This window comes from Gymnogyps californianus, chromosome 4, assembly GCF_018139145.2.
Source record: "Gymnogyps californianus isolate 813 chromosome 4, ASM1813914v2, whole genome shotgun sequence".
NCBI classification, from domain to species: domain Eukaryota; kingdom Metazoa; phylum Chordata; class Aves; order Accipitriformes; family Cathartidae; genus Gymnogyps; species Gymnogyps californianus.
Window position 1 is genome coordinate 10,697,222 of NC_059474.1, and position 17,815 is coordinate 10,715,036.

General features: G+C 39.6%; 1 protein-coding gene across 1 annotated transcript in view; it reads left to right on the forward strand.

Annotated features, from left to right (window-relative positions):
• The window catches only part of MSANTD1 (Myb/SANT DNA binding domain containing 1), a 35,407-nt gene extending 17,871 nt beyond the window's left edge, over positions 1–17,536 (forward strand). The window contains 2 exon segments of the mRNA XM_050896565.1: positions 6,359–6,643; positions 17,296–17,536. Of these exon segments, the coding sequence (XP_050752522.1) occupies positions 6,359–6,643; positions 17,296–17,536 (526 nt within the window).
• The last annotated feature ends 279 nt before the right edge of the window (positions 17,537–17,815 follow it).

Below are 17,815 nucleotides of genomic sequence, written 5' to 3' on the forward strand. Positions count from 1 at the left end.
GGAAAAATATACCATGACCTGAAGTAATTCTTACTGGAGTCTCAGTATATTAAAGGACCATTTCATCCACCGTGGAAATTGGCTGGGTGGAAAATTCTGCACAGCACCATAGGTGGAAGGAAAATTTTTTTTTTTGCAGGTGCATTTGAGTAAAATTCTGCTTTTAGGAATTGCTGTAGAATCTGAAATATCTGCTGTGGATAGATCAGCCACCAGGTTTTTAATGTTCAGTTTTAAAGACACCTGTGCGATGAGCTGCGTGAACCTCCCTATTTATCCGTCTTGGAAGCAGGAAGGGCTGAGTCAAGCCTGCTGGAATTCAAAGTTAAGCTTTCTGATGTGCTGGTCATCAAAAGTTTTGCTGAGATTAGCATGCCAGCTCTTGCAGTTTAGCATCACTTAGAGTGTGTGCTGAATTCTTTCTATTATGTAGGCTACTTGGGGCATTCAGCACATATGAACCTGTAATTAGTCCTTCTAAAAGAAAGCACTGTACTGTCACCGCTAATATGCTGATCTTCATGTGTAACAGTGCACCGTATCTGTTGTTATAATATTTCCACTGACATAATACACACTAGCTTATAAAAAGGAAGCAGAGTTTGTAAAGCTTGCACAGTGGTCCACAGTTTTGACTGATTCCTTCTGATGTTTAAAAATAAGAACTGTGTGAATGCAAATTTATTATTTTCAAAAACATCACCCTCCCCAAAGCCTAGAAAACAGGATGCAGCTGTTGCTTTTTGATTTGAGTCGCAGTCAATTAATGTTAATGATCAGTAAATTTGAATCAGTCTCATGATTTGAATAAAAGATTAGTCTAATTTTTTATTTTCATGTGTACATGATAGCAATTAAACATTGTTGCTTATGTAATCCATTGCTATACTCTGTGACGTTAAGCAACTGGAATATTTGACCTCTGCTACAGCAAATGATAAAATATAAGTGCAGCCAAATTACTGCAGAAAGTTGAATTTGAATATTTTACCATCTTTCTCTTTAATTTCAATAATTTATAGCAGATGCACAGCTTAGTACTGTACTTTCATACATCTTTCTTTTCCTCACCATTGATTGGTTCATGAACAGTTGCTATTTATTATTTATTTTGAAAGCTTTTCTCAGAAACCCCAGGGGATGGATCTTGTATCCATTCCTTAAGGCAAGTAGTAATACCAAATACTGTAATAATAATAAAAAAGCAATAGTGTTTTGAACAAAGCCTAAAAAAAAAGGCAAGTTATAGATTGCTTGCTTTTTACTGACTAAATAATGATGATTTTTAAAAACTCTTTAGAACATAATGTTGTAATAATTTTATTTTAGAAGGTGGATTAATAGGCACAGAGAGTAAAGTCTGCAGAAAGGTCAATGGCAGCACAAATTACTCAACTGTTGTCTCAGTCCATTCAGTGGAGCGTTTTGGCTGTAGGATCTCAAAGCCCATTAATTTATTCACTTCTCTGCAATAAGACAAGCAACCACCTTTCAGATTAACTGGGTTGACAATGTTTTTCATACTTCAGATATCTGTCCACTGGAAACTCCACTTTAATCCCTGAGGTTTTGGAGAGAGTTCTCAGTTGCCTCTGCTCTCAGCTGGATTTTAATAGAGCCTCATGAAGCAGCAACAGGTCTAGATAAACTCAGTGTGAATTTATTTTGCAAGCTCTGCTGACTCTCTCACTTATCCCTGTTTCTTACCTAATTTTTGTGCCTGGCTTGCTCACTCAGGCAGTGATTTTGCCCAATTTCAAAGTGTTGAATGTTTGGCTCATCTTCCTCTCTCATTTCTGGACTATTGCATCCCAGCCTTACTATTGTGCTGTTTCTTTTTAACGTCTTCATTTTTTCATTAAAAGAAACAAACAAACCAAAACACAGAGAAACAAAACAAACAAAAACCCCAACTTTACATTTTGGATGCAACTAAGACCTGCTGTGATGAATTATGGTAATGACTGACTGACAGCAGTGAATTCATCTTTGCTTTAGACTTCAGTTCTGCCAGGGTTATGCTTACCTCGATGCAGGCAAAAACTCTCAGCTGTCTCACTAGGTTTTCTGGACTTCTGGCAGTTGTAGAAAAAAATATTTAAAAATCAGTGAATCCTGAAACTTGATACTAATATTACAAAGTTAGCTATTTGGTTTGTTTTTACCAGACCATCTCCACTATTCCAGTGAATGTTCTCCCTGTTTACCTCCACCTGAAGCGTTCCTACTTCTTTTCCAAAGGACTGACACTCCCTTTCCCCTTATCTTCAAATCTCTCCATCTATTTCATCCTTTTTTCTTTATGTATGAGCCAGACTCCATACAGGTAGATGGTTGCTGCTGGTGCTGCTTTTAAGCCAACAAAGTTCTCTTGCCTGCCTCCTGGTAGTGATGCCTTTTTTTTAGCCCAGAGCTATGGTAAGCAGTCAGAAGTGGAAGAATTAGTATCCATTCAATGTATTCAGAGCCAGAGAAATACCTGGTTTTATATAGCTGCAACTCTACAGCTGTGCAGGCAGATAATAAACAGCAGCTTTTCCTTCAAAATCATGATAGTTTTGTAAAAAAACAGGGTCTGGGTACACAGCTGAGGTCAAACATAAAAACCAAGGTACTGACCTATTCGGGCAAAATACCTACTCCTGAAAACTTCTCATAAAATCATAGAATGATTTGGGTTGGCAGAGGCCTTTAAAGGTCATGTAGTCCAATGCCCCTGCCATGGGCAGGGACACCTTCCACTAGATCAGGTTGCTCAGAGCCCCATCCAACCCGACCTTGAATGTTTCCAGGGACGGGGAAATCTACCACCTCTCTGGGCAACCTGTTCCAGTGTTTCACCGCCCTCATCGTAAAAAATTTCTTCCTTATGTCTAGTCTGAACCTACCCTCTTTTAGTTTAAAACCATTACCCCTTGTCCTATTGCTACAGACCCCGCTAAAAAGTCTGTCCCCATCTTTCTTATAAGCCCCCTTTAAGTAGTGAAAGGCCACCATAAGGTCTCCCCGGAGCCTTCTCTTCTCCAGGCTGAACAACCCCAACTCTCTCAGCCTTTCCTCATAGGAGAGGTGTTCCATCCCTCCAACCGTTTTTGTGGCCCTCCTCTGGACCCACTCCAACAGGTCCATGTCTCTCCTGTGCTGAGGGCTCCAGAGCTGAATGCAGTACTCCAGGTGAGGTCTCATGAGAGTGGACTAGAGGAGCAGAATCACCTCCCTCGACCTGCTGGTCACGCTTCTTTTGATGCAGCCCAGGATACGGTTGGCTTTCTGGGCTGTGAGCGCACATTGCTGGCTCATATCCAGCTTTTCATCCACCAGTACCCCCAAGTCCTTCTCCGCAGGGCTGCTCTCAATCCCTTCGTCCCCCAGCCTGTATTGATACCAGGGGTTGCTCTGAAAATCACCACCGGGGGTGGGTGATTTAGTGAAAGCAGATGCAAGTAATAAGGCTGAGGATACTTGGTACCTTCTTTATCTCAGTCTTCACTGCCCAGTTCTCTCAGTCTGGTGTGCCTGGAGCAGGGTTAGAGGAAATACCAGTAGTAGAAAAAGACTGAGTCAGGGAATCATCTCTGAAAATTTGTGAAGTTTGAGGGAGGTCCCTGAGGACTGAAGAAAGGCCACTGTTGAACCCGTCTTCAGAAAAGGCAAGAACAGGAATTAAAAGTTGATCAGCTTCCCTTCAACTCCTGGGAAGATCACAGAGCAAGCCATCTTGGAAGCAATTTCCAGTCACATAAAGGAGAAGACGGTGACTGGAAATAGCCAGAATGGATTTACTAAGAGTGAATCATATCTGACTGACCTGCTTGCTTTCTGTGATTAAATTACTAGATCTGTGGATGAGGGTAGAGCAATGTATGTTGTCTAGCTTGACAGTAGAAACCCTTTTGACATGGTGTCCGAGAACATCCTTGTATCCAATCTGGGATGTTATAGTCCAAATGGATGGACTACCAGCTAGGTGAAAAACTGGCTCGATCTCTGGGCAAAAAGAGTAGTGGTTAATGGCTTGTATTCTACCTAGAGGCTCATTCCAAGTGGAGGACTGCAGGGGTTTATACTGGGACATGCCCTGTTTAATATCAACAACCCAAAGGAGGAGATGGTGGAGTGCATGCTCACTATTTTGCAGATGGCACCAAACTGGGGGGCTGCAGTCTGCACTTGCGAGGGCAGGGCTGCCATTCAGAGGGACCTAGACAGGCTTGAGGAATAGGCTGACAGGGACCTCACGAAATTCAACAAGGACAAATGCAAACTCCTACCCCTGGGATGGTCGCATCCCCTGCACTGACACAGACTGGGGACGGACTGGCTGGGCAGCAGCTCTACTGATGAGGACTTGGGGGTCCTAGCTAATGCGAGGCTAAACACAAGTCTGCCCCCAGAGCAGAGTCAGCAGAATAGCAGCTCTGAGCTTTTCCCGTCCTTTTTGGCACAATGTTTTGCAGTCCTCAAGGCTCAAACCACGTCCTGTGAAGTCTTAATGCAGCTGCTGGACTTTCCACTGGCATGGCTGAGATGTGCTCACGCATGGCTTTTTGCTGTCTCGCCCGTGGGGATGACTGACCATGCTGAATGCGTTGCAAGGAGCAGCTGAGGATAGTAATGTTTTAAACCCCATTGCTTGAATATATTGGGGGTTTCAACATGGGCAAACAAATGTGGAATGTAGACTTGGCTAGTAGCTTATAGTGGTTTAATTGATGTGGTTTTTTTATGCAAATAGCCTAAACAATTGAACTAAAAATAATCAATATCAAGTGATGGTTGCTGTCAGCCCTGTATCTAGCTCTTTTGTATCTGTGCTGAATGGGTATGCATGTATTTGTAGGTTGTGCTAGATATTCTCTGACTATGAAATCGCAGCAGTAGGTTGTGAAACATGTATGAAATTGAAATTTTGAATGCATAGAAGGCATAAAAATACAGATGGCTGTGGAGACTTTGCTATGCAGGACTATGATGTGCGTTTCTAAATTGCTGGAAAAGCTCATGAGACCTTGCAAGGATGAGAAAAAAAAGAAGAATCCTTAAATGGCTTTGAAATCTAAGCAAATCTTTCTGCCTTCTTTCTTCGCTGGTGGATTTCCCCTTACCCTAGGCTGAGAGCTATTTAAAAGGAAGAACTTCAAGTTCTCACTTTTAAGTTTGGCACCATTTTTATCATGTTTACATGTTATTTACTTCTATCCTTTGCAGGACCGGTGTGGGCAGGATGGATTCTGAGGAGGAAAAACCTGAAAGGCTTCAAGAAAAGGGGGTGGGCCAGGTGTCCAGGAATAGTTTTTATCCTTTTTTTCTGCAAATGGAAACCTCTTGCTAGCTGTGAGAATCAGATTTGGTTCAACTTTTTGTTAATTTGAATGAAATCTGGTTTATGAAAATGGAGCTTTTGTCATTGGTCTTGCTTTTCCTGTTGTGTTCCCTTGCTGCATTTTGATTTAGAGTAACGAGATCCCAACTGGGAAAGGCAAATGAAAAGAAAGTTTGGGACTCTAGCTGGGCCTGGAGATTCTTTGAGATGTATAATTCATCTATACACCTCAGTTTTATATTTCTCAGTAGAAGTAAATAAAATAACAATGGGTACCAAGTGGGATAGCAGTGAACTTTGTGTTAGGCCTGAATAATAGATCTCATAATAAGATACATGTGAAAGACAAGGTCACGATGGATAGTCCTTTGTAATGTTTTTGTGCATGCTGTTTATAATGCATTATTAATTGTTTTCATTGGGTTTTTTTGTAAATTAATGAAATTCTATACTTCTTCCTACACTGATCTTTATTCTGTAACAGATGAACAGACATCTACATCTCATGGTTGTTACTAGGATGTTTACCTAGGCAATTCAGAGCTTTTAGGCAAAATTAGGAAAAGGATATTAATTATATTTATAGCCACTTGTATTCATCATGGAAAATAAATATTCATTCTTCAAAGCATGGAAGGACAGGGGTGCCCATAGTTTGGTAAAGGCTGTGGTGTGTTGCCTACTCTAGTTGTCAGGGACTGCTGTCAGATTGGTTAGTCTGGCACTCCGTAAGGGGAAGAAAAATTATTCTACAACCAACATAGTACTGTTTCCATTAGAAGTTATAATGTTCTTTATTTGTATTGAATTTCTTTTGGAGTTTACATACAACTTTTAATCACAGGTCAAAATGAGGAAAAGAAAATGAAAGCTTCCTTGGAGATTGAAAGAAAAAAGTGCCTAATTTTATTCTCATTAAAAGCATTCAGTTCAACTCCTAAATGTGACCAGAACAAATGTTTTGAGATAGAAGATCTGTATGAAAAGTACTTTTATAGGAAAACAAGCTTTAACGTTGTATGCCTTTTCTTACAGGAAATTAAAATGCATGACTGACAGTGAAACTGTTGCACCTGACTGGCCTTACTACAAAACCATTGATAGGATCTTATCCAAAGTGACAGACCACAGTGATGTGAAAATGCATGAAAATCAGCAACCAGGTCCTTCTACATCACAGACGGAGGCCTCGCAGTCTCCATCAGCTAAGTCTACACCTCTGTATTTGCCATATAACCAGTTTACATATGAAGGAAGGGAAGAGTGCTTTGAAGATGAACATTCAGAGAGCTCGTCAAGCTTACTTTCTTACAAGCTGAGGTAGCATCTATTTTTCCCCCTTTCTTGTATTTCACAGAATGAACTGGATCTGCTATGTAAAGGGGACACCCTAGCACATTTTCCTCTAACAGCTGTTGTATCTTTTCTGTAAATCACAGATGAGATCTGTTCCCCAGTCTCAGCCACTTTGCTGAATTAGGGCATTTTCTTTATTCCTTTATGAGAGACTGGAAGGGAGTAGGAGGACTGGGCAAAAAGTTGTATAATACTGCCAAAACTCAGCATGCATGTCACTGCTCACATGAGGTAGAGTGTTTATAATAGGAATACAGGCATGTTCAAGAGAGTCCTGCAGTGCAATCAGAGATATAACATACTGCTTAGATGATTTTTGGCTTGCTCTAGTTTTGCTTTTGGTATGAGTATGAAATTTCTCTGGCTTCAGCTATTATTAAAACGGTGAAAAGATGCAAACGAAATATTTCTGTGGACGCTGAAATGCTACTCATGCAGTTTGAAAGTACATTGCAACATCTTAAATACAATTGAGAATGTCACTTTTTCAAAGTAAATACTAGTTTGAGAATGCAAACATGTGTTTCCTTTTTTGATAAGATTGGAGTTCTCTGAAAGGCAGCGTTTTAACAAAAGGCACGGTTGTACACTTGATACAAATTTTAGACTTTACTGGTCTCATTTTTCATCCAGAGTGGTGTGAAATAAGAGTTGATTACAGTTTTCTGGCAGGAAAAAAAGTTGGTCCTAGAGATCCTTATCATGAGTCTGTGAGGCTTTAACTATAACAGTAAAATTATCTGTCAGTCATGCAACTGAGAAGGTGTTGAGCTGGAAGAAGAACCAACCTAACAAGTTTGGATTATTGTTTCCAGGCCTACTCTTGGATGAATAAAACTAGGGTAAATTCATTCAATCATTCAAGCAAATAGCCCTTGAATAGCTGATTATTTTTTTAAACTTTTCTTTTTTGGCAACTGAATATATATTAGGTTGTGTAATTCTTGAACTGTAGCAACCTTTTTGTTCACAAGCAACAATTTTTTTCATCCTAGTTCATTTAAGTAGTTGATATTCCTGATACACAACCCTTGATTTTTAGGGTTTGTGAACTCCAAGATCACATTTCTGATGCAATAACTTTTTTTGCAATTCACAATTTGATTTCCAATAAGGTTATTTAATATTTAATTAGAAGGTCATTTTTCCACAAACATGAGGTATAGTTTATTCACTAGACTATTTGATAACATCAGACTTTTTAAAAATGCCAGATGTTAAGTTTCTTCAGCTTAGGGACAACTCCAGGACAACACAGATTTTGTACCATAGGGGAGGACAGAGGTCACCACACCAGGCTTCCTTACAGAGTGTAGACAAGCCACCACAGAAGTCAAGCTAATCAACCACAAAGGCATATCTATTGTGCTTACAGTTTGCACGTGGACTCCCACTCTCATGTAGATGCTTTCATTTACAGCTAAAGTGGACTTAAGCCACTCTAACTGAATTATTTCCATAGTGATAAGATCCAGAACATTTAGGCTATAATGCATTTTAGCCAGCTTCAGGTTCAGTGGTTTTTTTTCACTTTGTCCAAGGTAATTACCTAACCTGTTTTGGTAAAAAATATTTTAACTTTACTTGGCCAATTTAGAAACTGCAGATCATTTAAATCTAGCCTTTAATGGCACAAGCTGGCTTTCAACTGGCTGCAAGTCTGTATGGCAGGTAATGATGCTTTGTCCTTGCAGTCGGTCAGGCTGCAGTGCTGCTGTTGCCTGCTAAGGATGGCCGTGCAAAAGGGTTTGGGAGCTGGAGGGAAGGGTAGGTCAGCTGTCAGTGGGGTAGGACCTCCATAATACGTTGCTCCCTAACTTTCGAATGCAGCCATGCTCTCACAGTCTCTACTAGAAAAGAATCCTGTGCAATATACTATTGTGCATATCATTTAACGGCAACGTATGTACATATTCACAAGTTAAAATACAGTTCTGCTGTGTTCAAAAAAAGAAAAACTTGAGCAGTAGATACCACTTGAGAGATTAGTATAACATTTCAGGTGAGCATCGCGACTGGTTTAAAAATTAGAAGGCGCTTGTGATATTAATGGGGCACACATCTGGAAAGAGAAAAAGTGGTATTCCAATAGTCATAGGGGGTTTCGAAAAGCTTGTACAGCTTTGATCTGTTAAGTTTAGCCTGATGAATGAAAGAAGAGTAGGGAGCCCTTTCTTGGCCAGAAGGAAATACAGCACTTGCTAATGATATCAGATGGGTTAAAACCACTTAGAGGTGCCATGGTAAGACAAGGAAGATAATTCTTTTAAAGTTACTAATGGAAAATTATGAACTGAGAAGCAATTTTCAGCTTAAGTAATTAGTGTGTCATCCTGTATTTGAAAAACACTTTGAAACAGCCAACAATAGACAAAAGAATTCGCATACAAAATTTGGGTCCATCTTGGCTTTTTTGTAAATGCCCTTGCCTCTAAACGGTACACAGTTGATCTAACAGATTCAAAAAAGGAACTAAAGATAATACTGGGATTTGAAATTAAAAGAACGTTTCAGGTCCTCAATTTCCCTCTCATTTTTTGTACTTTACAGCTATGCAAAACAATTATTTTGAAACATATTTTGAAAAATATACACACATCTCTATATGTAAAATATAGATACATTTTACAGCTGTATATTTTACAACTGTATATTCCTTATTTTACTATGAAGCAGACACAGATCAGTCAAGTGTGCAAAGTAAGCTTACGCTATGGGATTTTTTTCTTCAGTAATAAAAATCATAATGTTATGGCAACAATGGATAGTGAAAAAAACGTCAAACAGTACTTTTTTTTTTAAGTCAACTTTTAAACTTCTGAAAACTTTACTGTTATTCCCTTGAACTCTCAAACACAGCTTTCGAGTGTCAGCTTTGTATTTTCCACAGTAGCCTTGAACATAGCAGGAAGCTACTTGGTTATATAAATTACAACTTAAAAAAAAATATTGAATTTAGTGTTTAGCTTTCATGATAGAGAAAAATGCCAAGATTTATACTTCAATCAATACATACATACTCTCAAGCTAAAGATAGTTGAAACTAGGTTTCTTTGCATTTTATTTGAAATTCTTTGAGTTTGGGACCTTCTTACAAAAAACAAATTTTGCTAGTTAGTGATAATACAATTAACGTGGGATAAATTTAACTTTTATTTTTGTTGCTGACGAGGCAAACATTTGGAATCCCTATTTCCCTTTAATGGGGTGCCCGCTATTTGTTTAGTACTGTTCTAACACTGCTCTTGGGCTTCAACAAAGCTTGCATTATACTGCAATGTCCATAAAACATCTGACAATAATAGAATTATTGTATTATGGTCAGATAATATAGTGCAATGCAATGTGGTGGAGTGTTGTACTGCAGCTTAAACTTTTAAAATCAAAATTCCTGACACCACTATAAATGACTTTTTATCTAGTTGAAAACAGTGTTTTTTCACCCTGTGGACTAATTTATAGTCTTTATTTTCATTGTTAAAGTAATCACAGAACATAATTATACAGACTGTCAATGTGGTTCAGACTTCATCTGCTCTGCGATTTCTGTCATACTGAAAATGGGGGTGAAAGAGTTATTTTCAATAGATTGATAGACCATAAAAAAACCACCATGTCATCTAGTCTGACTTCTTGTTAAACATCATCCATGTATTTGAATTCAGTTATTCTGGTGTGGAGCCCAGAAATGTTATAGAGGGGGTTCTGTGACATGTTTCCCTTCAGCAGAGGACTACTGCACTGAGGAGCCCCATGTCTCTGTTGTCCTCCACTTCTTTGTTTCTATGATTCGTTTGACTCTTGGAAATTTTTTACTAGATATCCAGTCTAGATCTGATATATTCAGAAGATGGAGAGTTCACTCGTCCCTACAGGGATCTGTTCCAGTGATTAATCCCTTGCTTAAACCAGTGTCTTGTTTCTAATGTGAATATAGTGATTAAACTTTCAGATGTTACTTCTATTTATCTTTCTTTTCACTATATTGGAGACCCTTTCAGTATTTTTCACTTTTTGCCTCAAGGTAGTTGTGTACCGTGATCATACCATCTTTGGTATTCTTTAATTTTTAAATGTAGATTAAATAATTTGATACAGAAGGTTTACCCATGGAGAAAGAGTAAGAATTGGTAACATGAATTAACCAAGATATGAATTGTTTAATAGAAGTGCATTAAAACTTGGTGAGGATGCTAATTCAGGAAATAACAGTTTTGGCAAAGCCTGTAATCTTTCTAAAATTATGCCATGGCTATTTAAAATCCGAATGGGCAGCATCTACAAAGAAGTTTGAGCTTTAGGCTATGCGCATTATGTAGTGCATCTTGACTCATTATGCAGACTTATTATCATAGCAAGATGCTTTGCCCAGGCTCCAAGCCATTTTTGTGGTTCTTTTCTACACTTTACTTCAAGGGTGAGCTTCATTAATTCCTGAATGCATTTGGCTGTATTTGAATGAGCCTAGTTTACCAGAAGATCCAGGTTGCCTCATCCTCAGTCCTCAAAATCTGAAGACCTTTGTGCCATCCCTAATATTAATATTACTTATTTCCAGATCATTGTTAATTATTTTCCATAAAGATATGGGTTATGGAGGCCTACCCAGATTTGTACATAGCTAAAAAAGCACAAACAAGCCAGAAACAGCTGTTAGCTGTTGAAAGCCATAAATTCCAGAAGCCAATGGTACTGGAGACCCATTTGCCGTGAAGCAGTCAAAAAGGAAGAACTGTTTTTATGGTTTTGTGGAGGTAATACATTTTGGTAGACAGATTACTCTTTGTACTCCACTCCTGCTTCATTAATTATTTGCACACATCCCTGAAGTGAGCCTTATTGGGCGAGTGTAGGCAATCAATTAAGGAACTTTTAATTGAACAGTGAATTAAATTGATCTTAGATAGGTAGACAGAAAATGCATTTGAGACTTGCCTAATATCTTGCCTAATTATATCTGGAGGTTTTGCTTTGTTCCTCCTGGTTCCAGATACACACTGTCATTTCTGCTCAGCCTCCTAGATGAGATGGAACACTTTCTTTCCCTTGGCTTGCTTCCTTTGAACCCTGCCTGTCTGTTTTAGAGCATAGTGTAGAAATAGCTTTGCAAGGTTCTGCTTGGAACATGGTCCCAATGCCAGAGCTCTTCCACACTTTGTTTGTGCGGTCAGAGTAATACCAGTGCCAGTTCTCTTGGAGGCTCCCTGCTGTAGACACTGAAGGCCCAAGAGTATCAGCAGATGGTATTTGAGGTCCTGGATTTCCTAGACCCCTTTTTCCTCCAGATCTCAAAATCTACCTTCAGAGACTAGGCTTGGCAAAGAGTGGAGATGATGCTTTGGCAGAGGCTATGGATGCTGTCAGCATCTGTTGCACCCCTATTGTCACAGAGGTGTTGGCTGCACAGGAATACAACATGGAGAATCAGCAACAAGAACCGATTGGTGTTTGTTACAGCAGACATTGATCATTTCTTATGTTCGTGCCTATAGATCGCCAAACTAGACATACTCCTAGCCGAAACTATTTGAGGATACTGATGCAGGTGGGTTACTCAGTGCTGAACCCATACTCCTATGCCTGCTTCCCTCTTGACTTTCTGTTATAAAAAGTTATTGACACTGGAGAGGTCTCTCTGGCATGGTACCTAGGATATCTAGAACATCTCAAGAAAGACGGCTCAGCATCTGAGGAAACACTTCAGTATTCAAATAACTCCTTCAGGCATCACTGGACGTTTTACATTGTTTCATGTTGCTGAGGGTTCTTTACTTGTAAATTAGATTCTTTTGATCCTTCTTTTGTAGACCCCTTCTCAAGAGCTCTCCTTCAAGAGCTATTCTGCAAGAAGAGAGGATTGTAAATTCCAAGTCCCTACTATGGACTTGTGAGTGATCATAAAACCCTCTCATTGATAGTCAGTATGGCTGGAGAGAAAAGGAGATTGGGAACACCACCAAAGCTAGGAGTGTCTGAAATAAGTATTTCTTTTCAATGAAGGCTGTCTAATTACCAGGTTGTGTTTGTTAATTGTAAACAAACATAGTACTTTGGAGACCCTTGAAGAATCTTTGTGCCCTGGCTTTTGGGGGGACTTCTCTGTGCTGAAACCTGATTTTGAGCAAGCACTTGTCAGCGAGTACTTTCTCAGTTATTAGCAGACTGCAGATACTGCTGATACAGTTCCCCAGGTAGCTGCCATCACCACCAGGCATTTTGCCTCTTTCCTCTGTGGAGCTGCACAAGACAGTTATTTTCTTGGACGTACGGTTATACATCTTACAGGTCTTTGGATCACATTTTTTTAACTGAAAAACAGATAAAATCCTGTACAGACTCTAGGAAAACACTTCAAAGATTTTTTTTTTCTTCTCTTAAAAATAAGGCTTATTTTAGATCTTTCAATCCAAATCACTCAATCTCCTTGTTTCATGGTTTTTTTTTGGTCTCGATTGAAATTAAAAACCAAATGGCAGCTACCATTGCCCAGAAAGTCACACAATACTCAGTGCAGCTCAGTACCATTGACATGCCTCAGATCTTCTCTCTCATTCCTTCTTAAGGACCATTCTCACCAGGGCTTTCACAAGACGCAACTTGTCTTGTGGCTCTAGGAGCCAGTTCTTACTTGTTTCAGACAAGAGGTCTTACCATAGCTACTTTCTAGTACTGTATAGGGAAGAGGATAGAGATCCACTGAGTTTTCAATATTTAAATCCTCTGTGAAGGCAAGTTTAAATTCAAAAGGTGACTTTGGCTAAAATAATACCATCATTTCAGAAAGTTTCTTGCTCTGCCTACCAGAAAGCATGCATTCTTTGTGAATGTGAGTGCAGTGATGGGAACCTTGGAATAACAGATTCAATATTGTCCTTAGACCACTGTAAACCTTTTCCACTTGCTTTACCTCTTTGAGAACCACATTTTAAATCATTCTGGCCCTTAGAGTTAATGGGGGCAAACAGAATTTGCTGTCAGCCAAGACCTGTTCTTGCAGGATTGTCTGTCTGTGATAATCTCAGTGATCAGCTGCAAGCTTGACCCACAGTTTGAGCAGAGCAGCATGTATTTATTTTACACATTTATTTGATGCCCAAAATCAAATATGATATATAGAATCTGCAAAGGTGAGTTTATTTTGTATATGTTCCAAAGTTTTGTTTAGCATAAAGATGATGACTTTTCCTTTCCCTTAGCATCATCGTAGCAGTGTAATGGTGATAAAGCCCTTTGAATTGTACACGTAACTTTAAATTCTTGGAAAATCTGAAAGCCAGTGGTCTTTGTTCACCATGTTAGTGTACATTTATAAAGGCAGACTGTTGTTCGTTCTTACCTGTGCACAGAGGGACAGCACATTCAAATGACTAAACAGCACTCAAACAGTTTCCCTCAAGACCAATTCTAATTTTTTCTCTAAGATTTTAATAGCATTTAATCCACTTGTTTCTTTTCATAGACCTCACTCTTTTGGGGTCACTGCACTCTTAAATGTCAAGGGGCTTGTGTCTTTTTGTTATATTTGCATTAAGTCTTTCAGGTGCTTAGGATTGTTTATTTCTCTTGCTGAGAGATCTGAATGTCACAGTCACTGTTGCACAAAGCCTGTCAAGTAGGATAAGAACATGAATGAAATTATGATACAAATCTGTCACAGCTGAGTGACCTCCCTCCCCACTCCCCTTCTTCACATTAATAAAAACACATTCCTCAAGAGTTCAAGTTATCCTTATTCAAGGATGTCTTGAAATCTGCAAGGTGTTGACATGGCATACTACTCACAACTGTGCTATCTCATTATTGCATTTCACCTAGAAAGAATACTGCTTTTCGCAGAACACGATTGAGATTGCTGTTTGTGTGAAGGGACTTCAAGACCCAACATCAGATAACTTTGATGTTGGGGACTCCAATCTGGAGTTACAAAAAGTGTGAATGAACACGTGGACTAGCACTTTAAGTTAGAAAAGAAGTTATCCAGCTGTAACTGGAGGTTATTAAGATGTGTAGTACACTTACACATTTGCCTTCTATTTGCCTTTCTTCCTCCTTCACAATTCAGCATGCTTGCTTCTTAGATTACAAGTTAAGAGAAACAGCTCTACGTGTGTGTGTTCCGACTTGTATGCCATGTAGGCTGGTTTTGAATTAATGTGTTGCACTGTCACCCCAACTTAGGTCAGCCATGTGAACTATATACCTTGAGAGCACTGTCTTTATTCCTAGGTTTATTTCTTTCTTCCAAAACAGAAACTGAGCATGATGCAGCACAGACGAAATTCTTAAAATATTACCCAGATTGCACATGCCAGTTCTACAGATTTCAGATGAGGATGTACAGTTTGATACATGCTTGTCTAACTTTTACACCCTGAGAGAGCTTAGAGACATTCTGCTAGAGGAACATCAACATGACTGGATACATAGACAGACTTGGATTTGGCAATCGGAAGTTCTCCAAGGACTACAAATACTCTTTTTGAATTTCAGAAGAACTTTTTTTTTAAATCCAAATAGCAATCAATTACAATATTGAATATAGAGTCTTGCCTTTATATTATGGTGAAAACAAAACTATAGGCAGAGGGTTATAGCGTGCTTGAAATGTCCGTTAAAATGTTAGGAGTTTGAAGGGAAGAATAGTTTGTTTTGTTAGCTATCCTACTTGATAAAACTTGTCATTAACCTAAATATGAGGAGAAGGTAGCCATAGTATATTATGTTTGTGATAAATACATTTAATTAAAAAAAAAAAATCTTAAAGTGCAACTGGCAAATGTCTCTAAAAGGAGATATGAAATGTGATCAATCATAGAATCATTTAGGTTGGAAAAGACGTTTAAGATCATCAAGTCCAACCGTCAACCTAGCACTGCCAAGGCAACCACTAAACCATGTCCCTAAGTGCCACATCCGCACGTCTTTTAAATACCTCCAGGGATGGTGACTCAACCGCTTCCCTGGGCAGCCTGTTCCAATGCTTGACAACCCTTTCAGTGAAGAAATTTTTCCTAATATCCAATCTAAACCTCCCCTGGCGCAACTGGAGGCTGTTTCCTCTCGTCCTATCACTTGTTACTTGGGAAAAGAGACCGACACCTACCTCGCTACAACCTCCTTTCAGGGAGTTGTGGAGAGCGATAAGGTCTCCCCTCAGCCTCCTTTTCTCCAGGCTGAACAACCCCAGTTCCCTCAGCCGCTCCTCATAAGACTTGTTCTCTAGACCCTTCACCAGCTTTGTTGCTCTTCTTTGGACACGCTCCAGCACCTCAGTGTCTTTCTTGTAGTGAGGGGCCCAAAACTGAACACAGTATTCGAGGTGCAGTGTCACCAGTGCTGAGTACAGGGGGCGATAGCTTCCCTAGTCCTGCTGGCCACACTATTTCTGATACAAGCCAGGATGCTATTGGCCTTCTTGGCCACCTGGGCATACTGCTGGCTCATACTCAGCCAGCTGTTGACCAACACCCCCTGGTCCTTTTTTGCTGGGCAGCTTTCCAGCCACTCTTCCCCAAGCCTGTAGCGTTGCATGGGGTTGTTGTGACCCAAGTGCAGGACCCAGCACTTGGCCGTGTTGAATCTCATACAATTGGCCTCAGCCCATCGATCCAGCCTGTCCAGATCCCTCTGTAGAGCCTTTCTGCCCTCAAGGAGGTCAACACTCCCACCCAACTTTGTGGTGTCTGCAAACTTTCTGAGGGTGCACTCGATCCCCTCGTCCAGATCATTGATAGAGATATTAAACAGAACTGGCCCCAGTACTGAGCCCTGGGGAACACCACTTGTGACTGGCTGCCAACTGGATTTAACTCCCTTCACCACAACTCTTTGGGCCCGGCCATCCAGCCAGTTTTTTACCCAGTGAAGAGTACACCCGTCCAAGCCAAGAGCAGCCAGTTTCTCCAAGAGAATGCTGTGGGAAACAGTGTCAAAGGCTTTACTAAACTCCAGGTAGACAACATCCACAGCCCTTCCCTCATCCACTAAGAAAAGAGGGAATCTTGTAAGCTGTATCCTGCTAAACTTTTATGTTGTTTATAATGTTTTGTGATGGACTATATAAATGAGTGGTCAGTGCAACTGCTGTGTCTCAGTGCAATGGCAAATTCTGAGACTAGTATTCTGTAGTGGGACCAGCCTTACTGATGCGATGCTTTAAAAAACAAGCTGTAACTTACCACCACACATGACAGTGCAGCACTTTCTCTGGATAGGATCGTTATTGCAGCTTTAAAATTGGAGTTTTAATAGCCAGATGAGCAAAATGTCTCTCCCAATGCAGTTTATGAATTCAATGTGTAAGAAATGTCAAGATTAAAAAAAAAAAAAAAAGATGCCTGGGGTTCTGCAGGGAAAATTCCTATTAAAAACAATGAGATTTGAAAACTTTTTTTTTTTACAGTCTGTAACACTATGCAATAATACAGTAAATACTTATGTATTGGTATGAACTTGAGAGGGAATTTATTGGAGAACACAGAGGCGTTTAAAAATAGGACTAGGTTGTAGCTTGGCCAAGAATGTAGTATAGAATTTTAGGTTCTAACATAATTGCTTGTTTGTTTGTTTGTTTTAATAAAGATGAGTTTAATTGTTAACAAATATTCACATTTCAGAGCTGAAGAAAGACCAGTTAAGAAAAGAAAAATGCAAAGCTGCAGCTTCCAAAAGAAGAAGCTAAAATTAATGGAGGCCATGTTGGAAGAACAAAAGAAGTTGAGCAGAGCTATGGAGGAAACCTGTAGAGAAGTGCGCAGGATTCTGGATCAGCAAAACATCATTCAAGTTCAAAGCTTACAGTTACAGGAAAGAATGATGAATCTACTGGAGAAAATGATCTCCAAATCTAATGTGTAGTTTCCTTTGTGAATGCCTCTGAGATTACTATTGACATTATAGATATCCCTTTATTGCACACCCTATGTGTGTCTGTTGCCCTATTCCCAGGTTTTCCGTGGAAATTAAAGCCCTAGTGTAATCTTAGTTAAGCAAAGAGAACAGATAATGCAGGGTGAGAGCTATCCAGTATGATAAAATTAGTGCAATATACGCCTAAGTTGAATTATTTTTTTACGGAAAGGTAAAGGGATGAATAGCTCTGGGAACTTCAGTACTATTTATGCCTAGGTCAGGTAT